The 25379-nt window shown below is 44.8% G+C and overlaps 1 protein-coding gene across 1 annotated transcript in view; it reads right to left on the reverse strand.

The window, feature by feature from the left end:
* LOC135899354 (uncharacterized) overlaps positions 1–25379 on the reverse strand; it is a 43673-nt gene that overhangs the window by 10404 nt on the left and 7890 nt on the right. Inside the window, exon 2 of the mRNA XM_065428601.1 lies at positions 5119–5419. Within this exon, the coding sequence (XP_065284673.1) occupies positions 5119–5412 (294 nt within the window). The 5' untranslated portion in view covers positions 5413–5419. The remainder of the gene's footprint in view (positions 1–5118; positions 5420–25379) is intronic.

The raw sequence follows: 25379 nt of genomic DNA on the forward strand, positions 1-25379 counted from the left end.
AATGCTTCAGTAACAAAACCCCGATACCCCAATACCAAGCTGATTACACCGGACACCAAAACTCAGAAATGGATGAACTCTTCATGGTGGCAGAAGTTAGGGCAGCAATCGCTAATACAAAACAGAACACAGGGGCAGGGGCGGACCAAATATCAAATGCCATGATTAGAAACATGAATGATGAAGCCATAACAGCCCTTGCAAACTTTATAAATGACCATTGGGTCAAAGGAACGATACCACAGCAATGGAAACACGCTGTGATAATCATGATTACAAAACAAGGGAAGAAATTTACTTTAGACAACCTTAGGCCCATTTCTGTTATATCATGTCTAGGAAAGGTGTTCGAAATATTAGTAAACACTAGACTCCAACGTCATCTTGAAGAAAACAACTTAAAGCCTGACACCATGTTTGGCTTCAGATCACATCTTTCAACACAGGATATACTCGTGCTTTTAAAGAGGAAGTGTTAACGCACGTCCCCAAGGCAGGAGAACGCATTGTCATGGCTTTCGACATAAAAGGGGCCTTTGACAATGTAAGTCACAAAGGGATACTGGGTGGACTTGCAGAGACCAGCTGCGGTCAAAGAGCGTACCAGTACATCCGAAGTTTCCTCAACCAGCGAACAGCAGTTATCAAAGTAGGAAACGATGAATCTGAAGTCGTCCATCCTCTTAACAAAGGAACGCTACAGGGGGCGGTGATTTCGCCTACACTCTTCAACATAGCCATGATTGGACTAGCTAAAAAACTCCAAGAAATTCCCGACGTCCGTCATTACTTATGCCCGGATGATATAACGACGTGGATAACCAAGGGCAACTTGGGAGAGAAGGAGGAGAAGCTTCAACGGGCAGCCAATATAATAGAAAACTATACCCAACAAAGAGGACTCCAGTGCTCGGGGGAGAAATCAGAACTCATTCGCCTCACAAGAACCAAAAAACAAAGAACTGACCCGAGACTCAAACTCGAGATCAGGCTGGAAGGGAAAATTATTCCTGAGAGGTCAATAGTAAGAGTATTGAGGATGTGGCTGCAATCAAATGTCAGATGTTTACACACTTTAAATACGATCAGAAAAACAACGCAACAGATTAACCAGATGATAGTCCGTGTGGCTCATAATCGGACAGGAAGGGGGGAACAAGACACCCTCAGACTAATAAAAAGCCTGGTCATTAGCAGACTAATGTACCCCCCACTTACCAGACGATGAACAGGGAGGAAGAAGAAAAGGCTGATAAAATAATAAGGATGGCATATAAGACAGCCCTGAAGTTGCCACGCAACACTTAAAATGAGAAGTTTCTAGCCATTGGCCTCCACAATACATTTCATGAGCTGGCTGAGGCCCAACTCACAGCGCACAGGAGTCAATTGGCGCAAACGACAGTCGGCAGAGCTCTTCTTCAAAGAGTCGGCCTTGGAGAATGCATACAAATACACTAAAACGCCAGTGGGCTGCCCTGCCAGATTAGAGCTTTGTATGAGGTATCACCACTACCAAAAAAACAAGGATTCCACATTAGACGCAGGAAGGAGAAAAGCTAGAGCAGAGCACACAGACAAAACAACAAAATACTTGGACACTGCACGATTCACGGATGCTTCACCATATATCGGGTCAGCGCAAAGAATATGGCGCCAGTTGTGGTAAACCGTAAAGGTAAAATCACGGCCTGTGCTAAGCCGAAGAGATAGCCATCGCCTTAGCTATAAGAGAAGGCATTGACCGCAATGCTCCACTAACAATAATCACATATTCTCAGACCGCATGTAGGAACTATCAGAGCGGACAAATCGGCGCGAGGGCATGCCGGATACTTACCGCAATCAGCAGAGAACTTGACGTCAGGTATACCCAAACGATAACATGGGCCCCGGGACACGAGGGTGTTACTGGGAACCTCCATGCAGATGAGGCGGCTCGAGGTTTCACCAGTTGCCGAGCTGCCCATGGCAACATGGTGGAGGACCCAAGACCCATCGATCCAAGTTATAAAGTGATCTTGCAACACTATAGGCAATTCAGAAGGCTCTACCCAGCACCGCATAGGAACCTTTCAGCCGTGGACTCAGCGACGCTATGCAGGCTCCAAACGGACACATATACAAACCACCATAAATTGCACATATACTACCCAACAGCATTCAAGGACATATGCCCGTGGTGTGTGAGCACACCGACACTCTACCACATCACATGGGAGTGCACAGCTCACACCAAAGAACGAGAAGGTAATACGAGAGCGAGGTGGGAGGCATTGCTGTCCAGCTCCGCCCTCGGGGATCAGCTCAGGCGGGTCCGGAGGGCAGAAAGGATGGCGAGGGCCAGCGGTGCCTTGGAATAGGGGCCCGACCGCACGGCGTTACCCCGTTTTAGGGTCAACGAAGCCCTTTCTAACAATAAAGTTTTGTTCTTCTCCTTCAGAATTGATTAGTTCGTTCGTTGTGACGCCTACCAACCAGTGATTCTGGCGCAAGGCTTGGCAAGATCGTGCAAACCAGCTATTATGTCGTGTGGAACGGTGTTGCTCACTTGAACGCGCCGGTTCCCTCCGAGCTATTTTTTTTATTTCCTAGCCTCTTTGTTCAAATTTGGCGTGCGCTTCACTCCAAATCTTGCGTGGCCTAGCGCGCGGCATTCATTGGCGAAAGGTGCGAGTAAAAGTTTTAATGTTATCGTGCAAGTTCACGCTGCGGCATCCGACGCGCTGTGCCTCGTCCTGGTGATAAATGTGGAACGCTCCGCGAAGTAATGTCACGGTATGTTCGTTCACTTTCCGCAACGCATGCCCCTTAGTGTCTGACGGGCAGCAAAATTAGTAAGTCGAATGTTTTCTAAATAATAATGTGGGGCAATGCTGTCTGATAGCTGTTGCCTGTGAATACATGATTTCTCACGGAATTGCGAACGATTCTATGAAAAGGCTTCACATATGCTACTATAAATTACGACTGTGTGCTGATCATAGTACTTTTCATTGATTGAAACATAGCTTTTGTTGCGGTCAATTATACTGGTTGCATTATTCTAGACGAATCAAAGGGAAGTTGCTTTTGAAACCTGTGTGGCACTGTCATTTATTTCCATCCCATACGCTCACCTTAAAAAATTAAATTATGGGGTTTTACGTACCAAAACCACTTTCTGATTACGAGGCACACCGTAATGGAGGACACCGCAAATTTTGACCACCTGGGGTTCTTTAACGTGTACCTAAATCTAAGTACACGGGTGCTTTCGCATTTCGCCCCCATCGAAATGCGGCCGCCGTGGCCGGGATACGATCCCGCGACCTTTTGCTCAGCAGCCTAACACCATAGCCACTGAGCAACCACGGCGGGTTACGGTCACCTTACTAAGGAAGCATGTGATTTTTTTTAAAATAAAAGTTTTATACTACTACTACTACTGGAGCAATTGCCGTCAATAACAGCCTAATTACGTTCACATTAAGATATACGCTACTCCTCATAGTTAAAGGATACGTTGGCGTTTCAGTTGAGGCGCGTCGCAAGCTCGCCTCAGCCTCAAAAGAAAAATAAGTGCTGACGTAGCGGTTGAAATGCCGGACGCTAACGAAGTTTAAACATACGCGCCAAGTAGTACGAGGCCTTGACGTCAATGCCATTTCCGATTGTGACATCATTACTTATTTTAAATATATTTTTTGCTTGCTGTCAATTGTCCCCCGGATACGCAGATGGCGACGATTGCAACGAGCCGCGATTTTCTTAACTTGTTGAGTTCCATGGAAGCTTCGCTACCAGTTTAGATATGCCTTGACTTGGCCTCAATTTTCTTACTAACATTATGCAATTGAGCGATTCTTATTGAGAGCACGTTCTGGTGGCCTGAAATGCGCATAAATTATACTATGGATTGCCTCACATATTAAACAACAAGTGGGTAGCATTTTAATGCGTAGCATAGTTTGGTTAGGTGCCAGGGGTTATTTTCTGCTCCGTTCCATGCATCCTTACGCTTAGTGTCGAAAAAATCCCGTGCCGCCATCTAGGCTTGAATAAGTGAACTTCTGTGATTACAAACTTTCTGTACGCCTACTACCACCTACTTGTGGGTGCACTAACCTTCGGCGCGATATTTTGTCAGCCAGCGTGAGAGTATACTTGATTAAACTTCGTCCTTCAAGCGGCTTCATGACATTGTAAACTCGTTAAACTCGCCCGTCCATGTCCTTACTCGTCCGTGTCTTTTTTAGCGCAATTCCCTTCTTTAAGTATGTACGACCGACTCGCCCAACAACGTGCTCTCCTGTAAACTCGTTATTTTAAGGTAAAAGTACACCAATAAAATTGTCTGACGGCAGGTTTCGGACACACGACATACTAGTTGAGAAGCGCGATAACGAAACCATTACGCCATGGACGCACGTGTCGACAAGCAGCTTAGAACACCCAAGGTTATAAATTTTTCGCGGCCAAGCGAGCGCGCAGAGACGCTTGGTGCGTATGAACGCTTGGCTGATTTCCATTTGGCATTAACGGGGCGCACTTAAAACGCATGCTAGAACTTGAGCCGACAAGGAACGCGCGAATAACGCAAACAACTAGACAATTGTGTCTGCAACGAAAGGTTGAAACTGCTCAAGAGAACGCATTGGAACGAAGGCCAACGTATCGGCGAGCAAATTATGCGATAAAAAAAAAGAAGCACTAGAGCAACATTTCTTTTACTTACCAAACTGAAGATTGGTATTAAAGATGAATTTAATGGGGAGACCATCATCGTGTGCGTGGCATTCTCTGCAGTTGCGTATTTCTTAAAATACGGCAGCCTTGGTGGCAAGTGTACAGCCTAGGCTTCATATGTAATCATTACAAAGAATGCTAGGCACGGTACGATAATTCCTTAGTGGCAAGTTTCTGCCCTACTATTTATCATAAGGAGAGGCCGTATTCTTGGCACATCACCTTTCGTTGACACTTTTACTTGAGCGTGAGGTAAGGTGCAGCATCTACATCGGGATGCTGAAGCGATAGAGACAGCGTCAGCTATCCGACGTATGCCCACTGAAACTGATATCAGCGACAGTGATCGAGTGAGGATAAGGCCCCTGGTGACCTTTTTGTGGCTCTCACCTCCGCGTGCAGTCGCCCGTAGGGTGTGGCATAGTGCTGGTTCTGCGTCTCGTGCCTGAAGCGGTCTACCTGCGTCTTGTAGGCCAGCATGCCAGAGCAAATGGCTACAAGGCTGAGCGCAAACAGGAGTACCCCGGCCACCCACACAGGCTGGTACCGGAGCCACACGAAGCCGACCATGAAGGTTACCGTGCCGCACAGGCTGAGGCACAGCCCAACCACTGTGGTTGCCAGGGGACCCCACAGGCTGGGCTCGTCGGTGTGACGTGGAAGGCTGAACGCCGGGGGCTTCATTCCTTTACTGCACCGCACAGAAAGAATGTAGGGAATTAGATACTTAGTACGTGTCTACTATTTAGGGCTGATACTTGGTCACCATTTGTAAACAGTACGCTTTCAATGAAAGCCTGGGCGCAGCAGTTCGTTAGTCGCACTTATCTAGTTTGTTTTTAGTACACGAATCAATTGCTGATGATTAAAACACATTTCCTTGAATACAGCAACAAAAATGATGTTGCGGATACCATCGAAGGGTAAAGAGAGAAGTTCATTTGCTTGAAGCACTGATGAGAAACACGGGAGACGCTGCCGACAGATAATGTGGCAGCTTCGTGCGTCCACGCTCTGCACAGCCTGATATAACCATCATAAGTCGTAATACCCAAGTTGATTTTAAGGCGTAAGCCTTTAGTGGCACTTGAGTGTCCGGGCGCAGTCCGTGGAGGACGCAGGAAAGCGGTGATCATCGGCGAGGGGAGCAAGAAGCACAGGCGCCATGCCAGTAGCGCTGTGCGAGTGGGCGCGTGGTAGAGCGCGGACATGCTCATGGGGGTGCGCGCACATCGGCGACAAGCCTTGCAGCGATGTGGTTGTGATTGCATCCCAAGCTCGCGGCCACAGCGGCGTCCCTTCGCTAAACAGTTCAGAAAACAGCAACAGAGGCAGTCATAGATAGGCTTTCGCCTATCGTAGCTTAGGGGCACTATAACGTAGAACTATTCCAAACTTTTCTATTCCAATTCTGCAATGAGCGATCAGCGATTGGTCAAAAAATGTTTGGACCACCCCTATTTCACCTGTCTGTCAGGCGACGTCACGTAAACCACGGTAGCTCCCCATCTGATATGACGTGTACACACTGATTATGCATGATTGGAGCGAACAAAAGAAAAATTGTTATTTCGGATTCGATGCCTTTTCGCCATTAGCTCTAGGCTATTGGTCATAAGTTTTCGGGCTGCGCCCACTTCACCTGCCTGTCACTGAACGTCACAAAACCGCAAATACTCACCGCGTCAAAGTGACGTGTACGCTTTAAACATGCATTAGTGCATTAGTGCAACATGCATTAAACATGCATAGCCGCAGGCTGAACCGTTCCGAAAGGAATAAAAGATGGCTGCCGCTGATCGCTCAGGCGCTGGCTACTTGCACCTGCCGGAGAGCATGGGTTTATTTGCATATGATAACATTTCTTGCGTGGCCGTGTAACCTTTTCGAGCACTTTTGGCACGTTTACGACCTCATTCTGCCAACTCTTCATTGCTGAGGATCCGTTTTAGCGTCATTTTTAAGCTTCCGTTGCATGCAGCCAGCCACCACAGCCAAGTTTCGACCAGCCACCACAAACTAAGTAAGAGAAAGCGGACCAATCGCAGACGCCGGCACCAACTTCTTCATCCGGTTAGCGACTTTCAGTGCAGTGGCTCGGCCCAATCTAATCCCTCTCCACTTGAGCATGCTCCTTCCCTCTTGTCAGCCAATTAGATAAGATAAGCTGCTCAGTGTAGGCAATGTTATTCGTTTTTCAAGCAAACAAAAGTGGCCTACTATGAACAAGGAGAGCGTTTGATTGGTCTGTTCAGACAACCCTGCGCGCGACCGCCCGATGCTTGCGTCGGCGGTTACGCAAATTTGACGTCAGGAGGTTGTAATAAAAACATATTGGAATAGCTTTACGTTATGGGGCCATAGCTCAGCACAGTGCCCATAGATTTTTTTATTATGGTATCATCCTCTTATTTTGTCACCAGAAATCGGCGCACATATGAAAGAGCTTACGCGGCTCTAGTAAACACGCTGGCTTGCGCCGTAGAAGCCTCCAGAACGATGGAGAGAAACCGACTCGCGGTCTGGCGGGGAGAGTGTAGCCTTTTAATCAGTGTTAGGTGGATCATCTCCACTTTTCCTCGCGGACGACGACGCCATGTCGGAGAGAACCGACTCGAATGTTCGGGAACTTGTTTACGTGCCTGACCGATAGCCAGGCGCACCCCGACAGGAGAATAACACTGTTGTACAGCGGCTGCTGTGTGTATGTGCGTTACTGCTTCCGCGTGAAGTGATGAATAGACTAGCTGATTAATGGGCTAGTTGGTTCATTGCAACTTAGGTAACAGCGCGAGACATAAAGAAGGGACGACGATAGAGACCGAGTGCGAGAGATCAGCGCTCCTTTCAGTCGGTCTCTATCGTCGTCCCTTCCTTATGTTTCGCACTGTTACATAAGTAGCGATGAAGAGAGGCAGCGCGCCGTATAAAAAAAAAAATGACGATTAGCGCTGTCGACCAGCCCGTGCCGAAAACACATCTTTTAAGACTTGAAAGAAATGCTTCCGCTCGACTCCTTGGTCAACGCCAGTATCGGTAGGCACGGACCTACAGGGAGCGCGCGCCTGTTCTAAGCACGGCCACATCGTGACCCTGCACACACCGGACTAATACAGTGCGCGGTGAGCAAATCGTGTTTTTGTTTGCCGCTCTCGAGTAGCAGTGCTCTATTGATGCAAAATCGCTCTGTGTACTGTAGCCTCTCTAATGTGCTGTATTGCATGCGTTGCATTGTTTCGTAGAACATTGTGTGTATGTTGTTATGATTTAAGTGAAATTCTTCGGCATCATCTCTTTGCTGTAAGTAGCTTGTTTTTGTTTGCGAGCCTTTGATTTCGTTTCAATCTCTGGCTTGCGAGCAGCGAAAGCTGGGCACGAAACGAGTACCCTTCTTTGTCATTTGGTAGCTCGATTTCGGCTGAGCTTGTCACGCTAAGTCGAGAGAGTCTCCAGAGAGACCGAAATCACTACCCCCACACGCTCTAAGGCTCAGCTCTTCTAGAGCACGAACGGTGACACCATTAGAAATGTTACCCCTCGCCATTTAGAAGTGCAGGTGTACTTGCCGTGTACTTCATATTTTTATTTTCCCGGGCTCAAACTGGCCCCCAACTAAGGCTCGAGATTGTTTTGCGTATTATAAAACTTTTCTCACTCTCTGTATGACCCCCTATAGTATCGAAGTGTGGGTATACGAGCCGTTTCTTTTGGCTGTGTCTCACTTCACTGCTGCGAAGTCACCCTAACCAGAGCAGAAGCTCAAGGGTAGTTGTCTGTTAATTTTTCTCAGCTACAACATGCCGATCATGCAGCGCAGAAGTGTAAGGTGTACGTGCCTGCTGTTTTGTGAGAGAACTGAACCGTTTCTTTTTCCAGTGTGCATGAACGCCCTCACCGCCGGCACTTTATAACAATAAAGGAGGGCCTAATCGCCGCCTGAGCCAGTCCACTCCTGAGGGCTGCTGCCAAATGCTCCGTTAAACCAGAGCCGTCACCGACGCCGCATCTGCTCTTCGTACCCCGTCACTTTTGTCTTTCTTGAGGGCGACTGTGCTATATGAACGCCTTTGACTCGCTCAGGCCCTCAGCGGGCGTGCGCGAGCTCACCACGGCTCTCCTCCTCTCCTCTCCCTCTCTCTATCCTATCTTGCTATTCCCTCGTTCCCGTCCCCCAGAGTAGCCTAGCCACCTAGACGCATTTCTGGTTAACATCACTGCCTTCTCTCTTTGTTTCGTCCTCCTCCGTCTGGGTAAGTGAACTATCGATGTGCTAATGTTACTGTCCATTACATTCTCACCTTTCGCATTCCTTTGGATTTTTATTGGGTTATGCTAGGTAGATTGAACAAATTTCTGTAATTGTGATCGCTTCTCTTTAATTGCATATTTATGCGCGCCTCGCGAAGGTTTTTCTTTTAATCACTAGTTATTATTGCAAATGAAACGGCTTCCTTGGTAATTATTTCCTTTCTACGTTTTCATTGTAATTCTTGTGTTGTTGTTAATCTAACGTCATCGTTGTCCCATTACTTTCACTGAAAATGAACCTCTTAATACTTGCAGACTCCCCTTCCCCCACTCTCCATCTAGATATTTTCTGAGGGAAGCTGCATTTGTCTTTATGTTTACAGCAAGAAATTTGAAGTGCATTGTCCAAATAGGCCTTCTTGTATAACAGAATGGATCAGACTGCCAAAATATCAATGGAAGCAGCCATGACGCTTTGTCAAAGCATGTTTTCGAGTGAACAGCTAAAGAGGAATGTCAGGCAAGACAGCTGGTTCCGCGTTTTAGTCTTCGCTTTTTGCGCACTCTTCGCTTCAAGTAGCGGTTTCGTCAAACATCACTTTCCTTTAATTTCCGTGAGGGTCGGGTCGTCGTAAGCATTTGCACTCTCCTTTTCATAGTACACTATAGCGCTATGTCACAATTTTTATGTGAACCAGTAGACCTTGCTGCAGCCTAGACTTTAACCATAACGACCAGAAATGAAACTACGGACATTATCAAAGCACCTGCTTGAATATCTTTGCTTTTGTCAGGTAAAGAAAGAACATCCAGAACATATTGTTTTAACACTGTCTGTGGGACCCCATAATCGGAACCCTTTACTCATGCCTGCGCCTATTTTAGACCCCACTAAAGGATTCATTTTTTGCTCATGCAGATAATATTTGGGGTCTTATGCACAAGTGTTTCTACAAAGGTGGTCGTACATTGACTAACTATTCCTATATTTTATTCGTGTGTGCAGTCGGCGCTGTTGTTTCCGAAGATGGGTCGCTTCAGTCATCATCCAGTCAGCAAGCATTTCCAGTTTAATATCGAGAAAGAACAGTCTATATGTAAGATTGGAGACTGTCAGACTAGGTTATCGGGATAGCATGCTGCTAACCTTGAACGTCACATGCAGCGACATCATAGCGCAGAATACCAAGCATTAGTCCTGGAGGAGCCGTCGCGTTGCAAATCTTCGCGAAGGTCTGGAAGTAACCAGGTTCTCCGACTACGGAAGGGCAAGGAAACGAAGCAGACACAACTCTCGCACGCATTGCAGGCGAGCGCGGGTGTGAGCGCAAACAAAACCGGAGAAGCCGTCATGAATGCTTGCGTCGAATTGTTCATTACGAACGGTCGACCATTTCGCGTGATTGATCAGTTCAGGTTTCGAAAAAATCATTGACCCTATATTGCAGGGCCTTGAGAAAAAAAATTCAAAAGAAATTACTGTGAGCGCCGAGAGTGTCCGATTACTAGTGGCGCAAGAAGCGAAAAAAGCAAAAAATTTACTTCACAGTCACTTCAAGGTCGTCTTGTTTCGCTAAAAATGAACAGTGCTACGTGCCTCGATCGAGCAATCCTTGGCATCGATGTACAATTTATTGAAGATGGCAGAATCTGCCTGGCTGACATTGGCTATGAAAGAACTTTTTGAGCGGCACACCGCGGAAAACTTAAAACGTGAAGTTCTTGGTGCGCTCTCTGAATATGCAGTAGCTCTCGACTAAGTGTACACTGTAACGACGGGAAATGACGCGAATATGGTTGGAGCGGTTGCTCCTCTAGCAGAGCCAGCAACCGAAGACGAAGATGTGCGGCACGTGCCGCAGTACGAGAATGAAAAGTGGGAAACATCAGATAAGAATTTAAGTCGTTTTTTAAGGATCAATATAGGCGCTGAAAGATTCTGCAGAAGTGACAACAAACGCCATGTTTTACAGTTTGATATCGCACCTACGGGAGCAAGAAAGCGAAGTTATTCGCTTCAGGAAAGCAAAGTCAAATGCGATCATCATCGCGTAGTTTTTCACGAGCACCTCTTCAGTAACAGCTTTCTTTTTGTGCGTACACGATTAGCGTGCACTACTTATCCATGTAATCCAATACATTGCCACACAAAGGTGGAGATCGGCGTCGTAAAAAGTTCACTAGACAATAATTTACTTCGCAGACTACATGTGCTACGTGTGTGTGTGTGTGTGTGTGTGTGTGTGTGTGTGCGCGCGCGCGCGCGTGTGTGTGTGTGTGTGTGTGTGCGTGCGTGCGTGCGTGCGTGTGTGTGTGTGTGTGCAGTACTACCATACAACACCACCTCCGCTGCCAGACTCGTCCATACTCGTACACTCTAGTGTGTACGTGTGACGGGTTTCCGTCGAACTTTCGATTACACTCGAGTGTACTGCAGCTATGCACACACACTCTGTGGGAGTTCTGTGGTCTGTGCCTGTATTTCGAATTACACAGCCTCCGTTGCTGCCCCACACAGCAAAAAGGTTACGCGCATAACGAACAAGGTAATGCCGCAAGTTATTTAACTAATTGTCCTTCGTCTAGTATCATAGTATATATAAGATTCATTTAACTGCTATTCTGAGTATTTTCTTTTGCAGGTTCTCAATTCAAATGGTTATACTATGTTTTCACTGCAAAACCCCTTGCTCCCAATCAACAACACCGTGCATAACCGGTGGCTACTTGGTCATTACCCTGTCGTCGGTGAGCTCCCTGAGGCACATTTGCTGTCGCGTGCGAGAGTTTTGTGGCGTCTTAATGATCAGATGATGCTGTGCTGCTGCTGTGCTGCGTTTCCCCGCGGCCTGGCCTGACGGTTGCGAAGCGCATTCGTCTCCGATTTCCACTGGGCGTCCCTTGTCGAGATGTGCCGCTTCCATATGCCGGCTCACGACAGATTCGCTTAGACAGACTCCCACCGTCCGTGGGATTTGGCTTACTTTAGGGCAATTGATCGGAGGACCATCGGGCCTCCATGGAATAAACGAGCGGAGAAGAGAGCGCAAGTGTGCACCCGTTGTCACGCAATAATCGTCAAGCTGTCGTCATTCTGTTGTCGTCATGCCGTCTTGCTCATGGTGCCATTGTCATCATGCTGTCATCATCTCCCATGTCGTCACACCGTCGTTGTCTTACTGCCACACCATCTGGATAAAGCTATGGACAATAATTTCTGCCCCACCATCAAGGAAACGCCGTCATCAACGTCAGCTCATGCTTCGGAAGTATTGCTAGTGGGTGAATTTGGTTCCTGCGGTCAGCATGGCTGTTCGCTTACTTGGCAATCATCTTCGATGGTTACTGCACAATATTTTTTCCTCTTTCTCCGCTTACATGCGTGCAGTGAACTAGTATTATCACCGTTTTAGTTAAGTGAACACTAATGGGAAGGTCATGACCAGGCAGACAAGTAAATGATGAAGATCAGCACATACTACAATTAGGACGGTAAGTGTTGTGGGTAAAATTGTAGAATGCATTGAGAAAATACCCCTTGAGAATGCGGGCAACGCATAATCTCTCAAGAGGTACGATTCACCTGGCTCTAAAGCAAGGGTTGTCCAATTATTTTTAGAAGATGACGTTATACTTCGCATTCGGCAGCACCGTGACCACAACGCTCTAAGCCGTATTTTCCGAGAACAACGTAGGCATGCGTACCGCTAGAAAGAGAGTTTCACCCGACTTACGACGTCAGCCCAATCGTTTATCATTTGCTGCCGTAAACGTTTTACACGTCCGCAATGAAGAGAGCGTTGGTGGCACGGCTTTCATACACCCTATACAGTGGCCTGTCGCGTTTCGCAAGCATCGTGGGCATCATTAGTCGAAGACATACGCGTGAAGGCTACAGCACATATAAGCAAACGTGAAACGACTACATTTTTTGTACGCGTGTTGTTATGTGTGTGTGTGTGTCGTTGGAGCTTTTCTTCCCATAAAAACAGGACCACATGTGATACAGCTCGTCAGAAACCGACTTATAAGGTGTCTTGTGCATGCCCTATATAGGAGTTCACAAACGAGTGCTTGTGCCATAAAATTAATGTAGAAACATTTTCGTAATTCACTATGCTGATGCAGCCAGACAATTCAACGAATTATCTGACTTCCTTAATAGGACTGCCAATATGTCTCTGGCCTCAACCGGCTATGAGGCGTGACTTTTCTAAAACATTTCTTTCTTTTTTTTTGCGGGATAAGACAGTATATTACATATACGATGGGTAACGCATTACTAATATAGGTTGAACATGGCCTCTAATTTTTTTTAGAAGACATGATTTGTATAAGTATGGAGGGACACCTTTCTCCAAGGAAAATATGCTAAGTGAGTGCGTAGCAATTACAAGCAGGAAGGCGCGAATTTCCTGTGCGGCGGCACCGAACAGTGTCCACAATAAGAGGAATACACCACAAGTGTTGACTTTGTTGCTTTTATCACGCGCGGCTGTACCTTAGTGGTTGTCATTGCGATGCTGAGGTTGAGGTCGCGGGTTCACATCTGGCGGCGGCGAAAAGCAAAAACGCTCGTGTATGCTCCTGATTTAGGTGCAGGTTAGGGAACTCCAGGTGGTCAGAATAAATTTGGAGTCTGCCCACTATGCGAGCTGTCTTCTAATCAGATAGTGATTCCGGCACGTAAAACCCCAGAATTTAAGTATTTGTTAATGTTCTTCTTCCTGTCATTATTATTTCATTTGGTATTATCCTGGCATCAATTGAAACCCCATTATGATATTCGCATAATAGGCGCAGAGTGTTAATTATTGCAGACTTCAATGTCCCTGGAATATCATGGATTAATACCACTGTATCCCACAATTCCTGTTACATTTCTCAAAAAAGTGCCACTCCTTGCTTCACTTTATCGCTTTTAATTCCATGCAGCAGCTCAACTTCACTGAGCACTGCTGCGGCAACGTTCTAGACCCTTTGCATTACGAATCTTGATACTGCTTCCGTCATGCGTAGCAACGTGCATCTTGTTGCGCCAGACAACTTCCACCCTCATTTAATTGTGTGTTCAACTCTTGCAGCACAGAAACCCGCAGTGTATGTTCCAATCGCAATAAGAAACGCAGCTTCAGTTATTCTTTTGAAGCCTACGTTGGCTTGTACCATTATCTTGAATACGCTGACAGGTCGTTCGTGCTGATCAATAGGTTAATTTGTTTAAGAAAGTCATTGAAGGTGGCCTGCGTATATTCATGCCTACAAAAGCACACAAGAAGTGAAACTTCCCTCATTGGTTTTCTAATGAACTAAAAAGGCAATTAAACTGAAATACTGCGCACGCAGAAATGCGGGGCAAACAGGCCTAGATATGTGGAAACATAAATTTAGGCGCTGTCGTTGTCTTTCCAAAATATAACAGCTGTGTTCACAACGACTACATTGAACGTGTTAAAGCCAGCATGATATCTAATTCAAAATATTTCTGGAGCTAAAAACTAAAGAGCACTGAAGATGTATGTCTTTTTGATGAAAATGACTATGTTGTTTTGAACACTGCTGATGTCTTTGCAGAAAATTTTTATATATTTGATGTAAAATGTGCTTCTACCTGAAGTAACCTTCCTTCTCAATCTGGTGCAGTGTGTAGGCTATCAGTCAATGAAGATCTTGTTACAAAGAGCCGCAAAGCTTCCTTTTTCTGTGGCGCTGATGTTATCCCTCGCACACTGCGTAAGATGTATGGAAGAATACTTGTCCTTGTTCTCACACGCCTCTTCAACAGTCCTCTAAAGACAAGTACGTTCCCTACCGCTTGCAAAGTAGCACAGGTTGTGCCCCTACACAAATAGGCTGCTACTAACTACCAACCTATGTCTATTCTCTGCGTTGGGTCTAAAGTGTTTGAATCTGTATTACATTCCCTGCTTTCTGACAGTGCAAAGAACATTTTAACGGTCAAACAGCATGGCTTTATATCAGGGCGCTCTCCAACAAATAACTTGGTCACATTGATGACCCATGCTTCCAGTGCGATACGTAGTAGGGACAAATCAGAATCTATTTACTTTGACCCAAGTAAAACATTTGATGTAGTTTGCCATGAGATCCTCATTACAAAGCTCACGCAAATGGAGATACCTTCTTCCACCGCGGCCCCAGTACCTCATTACCTAAGCAATGAATTATGCTTCGTTGGCATTCATAGACACTGCTCTGTTAGTTATGATGTCACTAGCGGAGAGCCTCAAGGATTCGTTCTTGGTCCTCCTCTCTTCCTACTGCTCGTAAACGACGTTTCGTCAGCAATTCAACACCCTGCATTTCTTCTATATCCTGACAACTTAAAGCTATTTAAGACTGTCGACAGTGTTCACGACTGCATTGTCCTCCAAAACGTTTTTTTGTTTTTGCTTTCAAACTGGTGTAGAGACAATAACTTAAGCTACTCTTAAGAAAGAACAGCGAGCGCTACACTTTACCTCCTAGATTTGAACAAACTCGCTCAGCAACATATCCTAATCTTGCTAACCTTTGTCGTATGTCGCAGGACTTCCACCCCCCTGTTGCCTTTCTGAAATGACAGTCTACTGTTTGCCTTCTACTTCTAGAGTGTATGTCTCTAGTTTGGGGCGAAATGTGCAAATGTAATTTATTTCATTTCTATTTTCAAACACCGCTTTTGCCGTTATGGCGCTCATAGTCCAGCCCTTTCAACGATACCTTATCTCTAGCCTCTAAAATAAAGACGTATTAAATCAGGCCTTCTGTTCCTCTATAAGATAGTCCATGGCTTTATACATTGTCCAAAGCTTCTTGATTACGTGTAATTTTCCATGCCGAAAAAGCATATCAGGCAGCATTAGGTGTTTTCTGCTTGGCCTTGTTCCATAAGAGACCGTCCTATCACTCGGCTTCAAGAGAGAGGGAGAGAGAGAAATGAAGAGGAAAGGAAGGGAGGTTAACCAGATATCAGTCTCCAGTTTGCTACCCTGCACTGAAGATGGGAGATAGGGGTTAGAAAGATGACAGAGAGGATAACGCTAAAAAAACACTAAAACATGCACACTTGGAGACATGCACACACAAAAGGCGTTCCAGTTAAAGACGTTCAGAAATGCTGGTAGATCGTAAAAAGCGCAATAGCGCTTGCACAGCCTTCTTATGTGACGTGAGGTCCCTTCGATGGTGCAGAATTCTTTTTTCCGATAGCGGTTGGTCGTCCAGTTAGTCAAGTTCGTGGCGAAGGCATTCCCTCTGTGGACTGTACTGCGGGCAGGCGCACAAAATATGGTCAATCGATTCTTCATGGCCGCAGTGGTCACATACGCTTCAAAAAACATGTAATAAGTATTTACCTGCATTGACATATATCAGAGTTCCTTCCCTGTGTTTTGTATACATGCAATGATCATGTGGTATGATTAACTCCCGTTTAGGCCGCCTCCTCATTTCCCGTTTTACTCTTTACGTGCACCAACACAAAGGCTCCGTAGCTGTTTCTGGGCACTATATTAAATAGCTGATCGATTTATTATTATTATTATTATTACTATTATGTATTTATTTATTTATTTATTTTTTGGTTCAGCCACAAGGTATGGTGCGGCAATACGCTGCGCATATGTGCCGACATTTTTGACAAGCTACCGAGCGAAATCTTCATGATTACTTCGAAAAGAACGCTGAAAAAATTACTGAAGGTGCTATGGTGAAATTAACTTCCAGGATATTTTTGAATCGTAATATTTATTTCAATTTCCTTTTTTGTAAGTAGAATAACAAAATGCTATGTTGTTCTTCTTTTCCAGTTCTTGTCATTCATTTCTTTTTTCTTTGTTTTACATGTCTCATCAACTTACATGTTTTTTTCATCGTGCGTATCATGTTCATAGGCACGGGACTATAAGCCAACTGAGGCTTAGACCGGCCTGTTCATGTTGTTTTGCATTTGTGGTGGCAATAAACATTATCATTATCATTATCATTATCATTATTATTATTATTATTATTATTATTAGTAGTAGTAGTAGTAGTAGTAGTAGTAGTAGTAGTAGTAGTAGTAGTAGTAGTAGTAGTAGTAGTAGTAGTAGTAGTAGTAGTAGTAGAATTGCCGTTCAAACGCTTTCAAACGTCCCCTGCCGAAACTGAGTTGCATCGTGCTTTGCATTCAGCGTAATCTTACTAGGGCTCGTGGACTATTCCCCGTTTTTGCTGAGAATAGCCGAAAACACAGCTGCGCATAGAATACGCAGTTTCTGTGCCATTCACTAATTTTGTTGATCTCGATATTTTCTATACGTCGCTGTCATGCTTTCTTATGAGCTTTTGTTTGTTGTGTCAGTTAATTTCTATCATTATGCAAGCTTTTTTCTCCCTCTTTTTGCTGTGCATAAATATTTTAACTTGTATTTTGTTGAATGTTAACCATTCAACTGCACTGTTACTTTTATTGTGTTTTACAGTGGTCGCAGTTAAGTGCGAGAAACTGGGTTTGCCTGACCGTACCGCCCGTCTGTCCGTTCTGTTACCCTGACTACGATCATTGTCGTCATCGACTACACCCAACGCACATTTTTTTTTCATCGTCAAGCCAACTCGTCATCCCCAGCTTCGCCATTACGACAGCCGTGAAGAAAAAGAAAACTTTTTCACTACCGCCTCCACCGGTATTTAAATCCATGCCAATGAAGCAATGTGCATTATTTGGAGTGACCACTAAGCTATCACGCTACAACTGCGCTGTACATTCACTGCAAGACTTTGCGCTCCACACAGACTCCGAGAACAGTCGCATCTCCGCACGTATTACGGAGGCCAGAACGAGCAATACTGTAGTGGACGAGAATTACACTATGTAGCATAGCATACAAAATAATTATTCTTGCCAACATGGCGGTGTGTTTTTGGGCAATTCGTTATTGCATGCTCGTGAAAACAGCGTCGGCGTCACAAACGAGGAGTACATGACAATGATCATGACCCACCGTGGTGTTGCTTTCGCGAAGCGCTGCTAAGCCCGAAGGTGAGCGATAAAATCCTGGCCATGGTGGCCACATCACCATGAAGGCGAAATGCAAAAAAAAAAAAATTAAGTAAAGAACACTGTGTTCTGTACATTGGGTGTACGTTAAAGAAATCTATGCAGGGGGTCAAAATTAATCCGGATCCCCACACTACGGTGGGCCTCCAGACGAAATCATGCTTTGGCACGTAAAGTATCAGAGTTTATATGTAATTAACGATGATGACGATAGGCCTCAAACGTCGTATATACCCATAATAGAGGATCTGCCGAAAATAACGTTGTTGATGGAAAACAACGTCGACAGCGAGGTCGCAGCGACAACGCTACATAGTTTACACACTTGGTCACAATTTCACGGGAGACAAGAGGGCCCTGTGTAGCAGAAGCACTGCAAATATGCAGAGAAAATGACATCGCTCAAATTTTTTAGGTGGCACTGCGTCATATTGCTCATGACATCCGCTGCAGTAAAATCTCTGGCGTCAGAGTCTATTTGAAGGTCTCATGCGGGGCTTTCAAAACAAAACATCGAGCCATAAAAGCATGAAGCCTTTAAAACAGCATGTTCTTACTCATCTGCGGCCTAAATATTAATGTACACAAGAACCTAATTGAAGAAATGATCAAAGGAGACTTCAACTGTGATGTTCATATCAAATGGCATGCTCCAGTCATGTCGGGCACGTAGGTGCTTGGACGTTTTCCTACTAAACTCTCTTCCCCTAGCGTAAGGTAGCTAACCGGACTCTTGACTGGTTAATATCATTGCCTTCCTTTTTTATATGTCTCTCTCGCTCTATTATGGAATCAAAGAAATGTTACTGTTTCACACCAAAACAAATGAAAACAAAAATAAGGATGATGCATCCGTATTATCTAAATCAAATATGTTTATTGAGTGGCATTTTAAACCACCGCGAACAAGAAGAAAACAAAGAGAAAAAATCTCACCATAAGCCTATGGCCAAATAACAGCGAAATAAATCTTGTATAAAAGTATCCACTTTAACTAAATAAATATAGCCTACTTAAACAATAGGAGGCGGAGTGTGCTAATGTCTGTCAAACTGATCAAAAATAGTGAAGTATAGTGCTGACAACTGCACGTAGTTTGGAAATAGAGGCTCTATGGTTCTAATTATACAACATTTCTAGACATAGAGAAAGCGTACGACACGACCTGGCGATTCGGGATCCTACACGATCTTTCCGATATAGGCGTCCGTGGGAACATGCTAACCACAATTGAAAGCCAGCTGTCTAACCGCACCATTCGCGTAAAAGTAGGTAATGCTTTATCTAAATCATTCACCCAAGAAACTGGTGTTCCGCAAGGGGGCGTACTTAGTTGCAAACTATATATTGTAAAAATGAACAGCCTGCATACAGTCGTTCCACGCGCAAAGTTTTATTCCGTTTATGTTGGTGATGTACAAACAAATAAGTTTCAAATTATGCAATATTGCTATCTGCGAACGGCAAGTGCAGCTTGGTGTAACGAAATTGTCTAAATGGGCGGATGAGAAAGGCTTCAAAATAAACACCCAAAAAAGTAACTGCGTACTCTTCTCAAATGAGAAAATGGTAGCACCACTTCCTAGTATGACGATCAAGGGAGACCAACTCTCTGTGAGGAGCCAGCAGAAATTCCTGGGAATCACTTTAGTCTCAAAGCTCACGTTTATTCCCCACATTCAATATCTGAAAATAAGATGTCTGAAAACAATGAACCTTCTCGAGATTCTGTCATGCATTACATGGGGTAGTGATCGAAAGTGCCCTCTAAATTTATATAAGAGCCTTGTCCGCTCCCGCCTTGATTACAGAGCAATGATTTATAATGCTGCAACACCAAGTGCATTAAAAATCCTAGACCCCGTCCACCATCTGGGTACCAGTCTCGCGATTGGTGCTTTCAGGACAAGTCCAATCCAGAGCCTCTACGCAGGGTCAAATCAGTGGTCACTTCATCTGCAGCGGTCATATAGCAGTTTTACATATTTTCTGAGAGTACAAGCGAACATTGAACGTCCTTGTTATTCAACCATAAGCGATATCGCCACTGCTACGCTCTTCCATAACTGACCTGCAGTGAGGAAGCCGTTTGCTTTGCGTGTGAGGAACCTAATTGAGGAAATGGGTGTTCCACTTCTTGAACATTGCCCTATGACTCAAGCCAAACTGTTACCGCCATGGCAGTGGCAGCTCATAGACTCTGATATGTCGTTTGTCGATGTAGAGGCACATATTAAAATGCGTTTTTCAGAACTCCAGTATAAGAACTCTTGCACTGAGTTTTACACGGACGCTTCCACGTCAGGTGCAGGGGTTTCTTTCGCAGCCATCGGCCCATCTTTCTCAGAATCCGGTGCACTGCACCCGGAAACTAGTATATTTACGGCAGAAGCCTATGCACTATTGTCGGCAGTGAAGCACCTAATGAAATCAAAACTTCGAAAAACAGTCATATTTGCAGACTCTCTAAGCGTCGTAAAAGTCCTGAAGTCACTCTGTAAACACAAAAACCCTGCACTTATTGAGCTTTACTCCGTTCCTTTTGGAGCGTATACATATCTTCCCAGCATATCATTATATGCTTGGTACCTGGCCATAAAGGCATCGAGGGTAATGTTCTAGCAGACCAAATGGCCAGATCAATTACATCGCAAGCTACTCTTACCGCTGAGGTCCCTGCTACTGATCTGAAACCTCTCTTACGAAGGAAACTGCGGAACCACTGGCAACGCATGTAGGACGAGAAAAGAAATAATAAGCTACGCGTAATCAAGCCACCGTTAGGTTTCTGGCCCTCTGCAACAAAGTCACGCCGAATAGATGTCCTATTCGGTCGTCTCAGAATAGGACACACATTTGGCACCCATGATTTTATAATTACTGGAAATGAACCCCCAACCTGTGGTAGATGCAGGGAGAGGCTGACCATCCTCTATCTCCTACTCGAGTGTCGGGAAGCCGAAGCTAAGAGAAAGAAACATTTTCCTTTGGCATACCGTTATTGTGTCCCACATCACCCGGCTATGTTTCTTACCAAAGAACCGCTTTTTAACACCAAAGCAATCGTCGGTTTCTTGAATGAAGTTGTCCTACATGTTATTAGTCCCGTACATTCGTAGCGCTTTATCTTTTCAGAGGATGTCGCTGCGATAGCAGTATTGTATCGCACATGCCTCCAGGCCCTTTTGTCTCAAGGGCTCTGGTGAGGCCTAAGTGCTGTGGCCAATCCTTGCGTCTGACATGTTTTGCATATCATATCATTTTTAGCAATGTACTCTAAGGATTATAGTACACGTCTTTAGTCCTCGCCATAATCTTATTACACGTAGATTTTACGCACTTTACAGCGACTATCTTTAAGCCTCTTTGCAGCCACGTCACATCAACTTCATAAAAGGCATCATTCCACTGTGAAATCACTAACACTGGCATGGGTCTCTTTGGCCATACCTCGCCCCTTGCGCCACTAAACATCACACATTCATTCACAACATCCATTTCTATGTCATACAGAACGAAAGTCGCATACATCACAAAGTAGAAAAGCTCAGAACTTATGTAATCCCCACCATTATTTCGGTACCATCACGCAATGTTCTTTCAAGTATTATAACAAATATCTAGTTTTAATTCTTACTTTAAATTAATGCATTTTGATAGGACTGCGCCCCTTCTCTCTAACAAGCCGCCCTATAACCTCTGGACTCTTCTCCAGTTCCCCGTAGTAGAGGGTGGACGCAACTCTTTGAGGAAAATAAGAGACAAACTAAAATAGGGTGGTTTTCCCTGTCGAAGTAAGCTGCTGCTGCCGTAGATTTATTGGTCTGCTGTTTTCTTTCTTTTCCCTTTTTTTTACGCCCAAGTGTACCTTTTCTTTTTCTGCTTTTTTGTTTTTGCTGTATCTTCAATCTCATTTTACTTGCATTCATTTGTCGCTGCCTTGGACTCAATTTTTGTTGTTGCTCTACCCATGAGTCAGTATTCAGGTCTTAGGGTTGTGTCTGGGCATCCTAATGAAATAATTATTTGCTTCTTTTTTTTTCGGCCCTCGCAGTAACTCATTTTCTTGATCAAGTCTGGCGACGTATGTAGTTGAAGGATTGTTAAACACGGTGAACAACTGAGCCTCTGGAAACAATGGCGCAATTCACACATTATACTATCACACACAAAGAAAGAAAGAACCTCGCCAAATTTACGGTACGTGCACAAGGAAACCTAAAGCGTAGAACGTACTCATTTTATACTTAAATGTGAATCATAAAACCAGGTGACTATCTTTCCCTGCATTTGGATCGGACGTGTCACGTATTCAAAAAGCTGGTAGATTGTGTGGGACAAAAGTTCGTAGTGGTTATTCGAACTATTTTGTCCAGACCATTTTGTCTTTGCTCTGACTTGAGTATTTCTTTGCCTTGCAAATGCTTGCGATGTTGTTATGGTCATTAAAGTCAGGTTGTCCGTGCGTAATCCTTAAATACCAAAAACTTTATTTGAATAGCAATGAAATTATCGAACTCGTGCAATGGTTAATTGGTTAAGGATGACTAACACGCTTTCTCTCTTGTTAAGAGGTAAGAGGCGCAGATTAAGAATACGGGGCCGGTGCAGACATCGTTAATTTTCTGCGACGACCTGCGTGCTGTCTCGTAAGGCTTGCCACTTCGACGGATTCAACAGGCTCGGGGACAAAATCGCACCGTGGCGCGTCTGGAGTGCCCTTTTGACGCAATGAAGATACGTTATCAGCTGTGTCTGCCACTCGTCCGCAGCGGCGGTCTGCGAAGGCATCCGACGATTTGATGTACACTTTGCCCTCGCGCGGCAGTTCTTTCACATCCATGAATAATTTTCTGCAGCATTTTTTTTTTCTGAGGTCGTCGACTGTCGCGCTGTTAGCTTGTTCTTCTGCACTGGACGCGCAAGCGCATGCGGTAAACGACAATTCTTGCTTGTTCAACAATGTTCGAGAATTACGTCGCGGGAATTCGTTTATTGCGCCGGAAGAAGTGCCCCTAGCCCTCGCTAACAGATTATAAGCGTCCTTTTACGACACCCATAACTGCTAAGGACTCAATATACAGAGCAACAATGCAATTAGTAACGTGGATGGACAATGAATCTGTAATAATGACAAAGAAGAAAGAGAAAAAAAAGGGGAGGGGAAAGACTAGACCGTGAAAGCTCGCGCCCGAGTCGGTGAGGAAAATGGAAATCCTTTGACATCGCTCTTGCTCTTTTGTATAGTGCTGTAGTATTTTAATAAACATTTTTATCGTGCGCCATCTCGCGCTCACACCTGCTCTAACTACCACGCTTGCTGCAGTCAATGAGCCACCTGATAGCTGCAACGCTGCCCTCTTCTGCTGCCACGGAGAAACCAACGAGACGCTCATTCTATGCTTCAACATCAGATGGCGCTTTAGCACCGTGCCTCGCATATCCTAGACGAAGATGAAAACAGACTGGAAGGAGATGCGGCAATAAATTACATCCGCGAAATAACAACCGAATCTTTCCAAGCCAATGCCGAGGTTGTATTTGAAGAAAGAAAGAGCATGAAAGAGACCCAAGTGGAAAAGGAGCTGGTGCTGACAAATTTCAACTGGAAAAAAGCGTATGAGAAAATTCCTAAGTGCACAGCCACAGGGCTAGACGAGGTTCCCGTTAGGCTGATTAATGAACCAGGATCAAAAAGTAAGGAAGCTCTGGTGAAAGCAGTAGAACAAACTTCAAAAGATAGACGAATACCAGACAGTTGGCGACAAAGTAGACTGAATTTAATTTATAAAGGCAAGGGGGAGAAAGGTAGAATTCATTCGTATAGACCGTTGACCATTACATCGGTAATATACAGGCTAGCAATTCAGGCAATCAAATTAAAGCTTCAAGCTTGGGCAGAGAGAAATGGCATTTTTTGAGAACTTCAGTATGGCTTCAGAATAGGTAGGCGTTTAGACGATAACTTATTTGTTCTTACTCAGTGTATTGAAATATCAACAGTAGAAAGCCGACCGTTATATGTGGCCTTTTTAGACATTACAGGAGCCTATGACAACGTAGACCGCAGCATTTTGTGGGATATTCATGAAGGGGAAGGCTTAGGTGACGATTGTCTACAGCTTTTAGGGGACATTTACCTAGAAAATACCGTTTGCGCGTAAAGCGAAGGGATGAGGAGCGAGGAGAAAGTTCATATCAACAATTAAGGGACTGAAGCAGGGGTGCCCTTTATCCCCACTGCTGTTTAAAATGTACATGGTGAGGATGGAGAGGGCGCTAGAAGGAAGTAATATCGGGTTTAATTTCTTATACTAACAGGCGGGTACAGTAATAGAGCAGCAGCTCCCACGTTTATTTTATGCGGACGACATTGTGTTGCTAGCTAACAAGCAAAGTGATTTGCAACGTCTGGCTAATATCTGTGGGCAGGAAGGCAACAATTTAGGTTTGAAATTTAGTGTTAGAAAATCAGATGTTATGATATTCAATGAAAATAGTGAGCAGAGAGTGGCGATACAGGACCAGGAAATACCTCGGGTAACAGAATATAACTACCTTGGTGTATGGATAAACGAAGGCAATAGATATATGGAAACACAGTAAAAAACAATAACAGTGAAAGGGAAGAGAAATGGCAGCCATAATGAAGCACAGAGGGCTATGCGGATACAAGAGGTCCTCCGAGGTATGTGGAAAGGTGTAATGGTTCCAGGACTTACTTTTGGAAATGCGCTTGTTTCCTTTAAATCAGGGTGACACTCAGGACTCAATAGGAACCAAAGGTCAGTGGGTCGCCTCGCATTGGGAGCTCACGGGAAGACTACAAATCAAGCTTTGCAGGGTGATATCGGCTGGACTAATTTTGAAGTGAGGGAAGCTTGAAGTAAAATTGAGTATTAACACCGGCTGAGGAATATGGAAGAAAGTAAATGGGCTGCAGAGTGTTCAGGTATCTGTGCAGGAAAAAAACATTGATTCACAGTGGAGGAAAAAAAGTAGGAAACTCACTAGCAAGTATGCGGCCTGTAAGGTGGGCAACACAGCAACAAAGAAGGTCAAGCGGAAAGTCAGTCAAATAATCTCATGGGTGGCGGCGACGAAAAAGAAACCTGCCATGAGTAACTACTTAAGAGGAAAAAAACGAAATCAGAAAAGAAACAATTTATGATAACTCGAAGGGAAGCTCATATACTTTTCGAAGCGAGATCGGGATGCCTTAGAACACGCACCTATAAAGCGAGATATAAGATGGAAGAACAAGCATGTGCTTGCTGCGGTAAAGCTAGGGAGACTACGGAGTATGTTTTATTACAATGTGAAGACCTCTACCCAGCGGTCGATTTAGGCGCCACTGGCC

This window comes from Dermacentor albipictus, chromosome 1 (genome assembly GCF_038994185.2).
Source record: "Dermacentor albipictus isolate Rhodes 1998 colony chromosome 1, USDA_Dalb.pri_finalv2, whole genome shotgun sequence".
NCBI lineage: Eukaryota > Metazoa > Arthropoda > Arachnida > Ixodida > Ixodidae > Dermacentor > Dermacentor albipictus.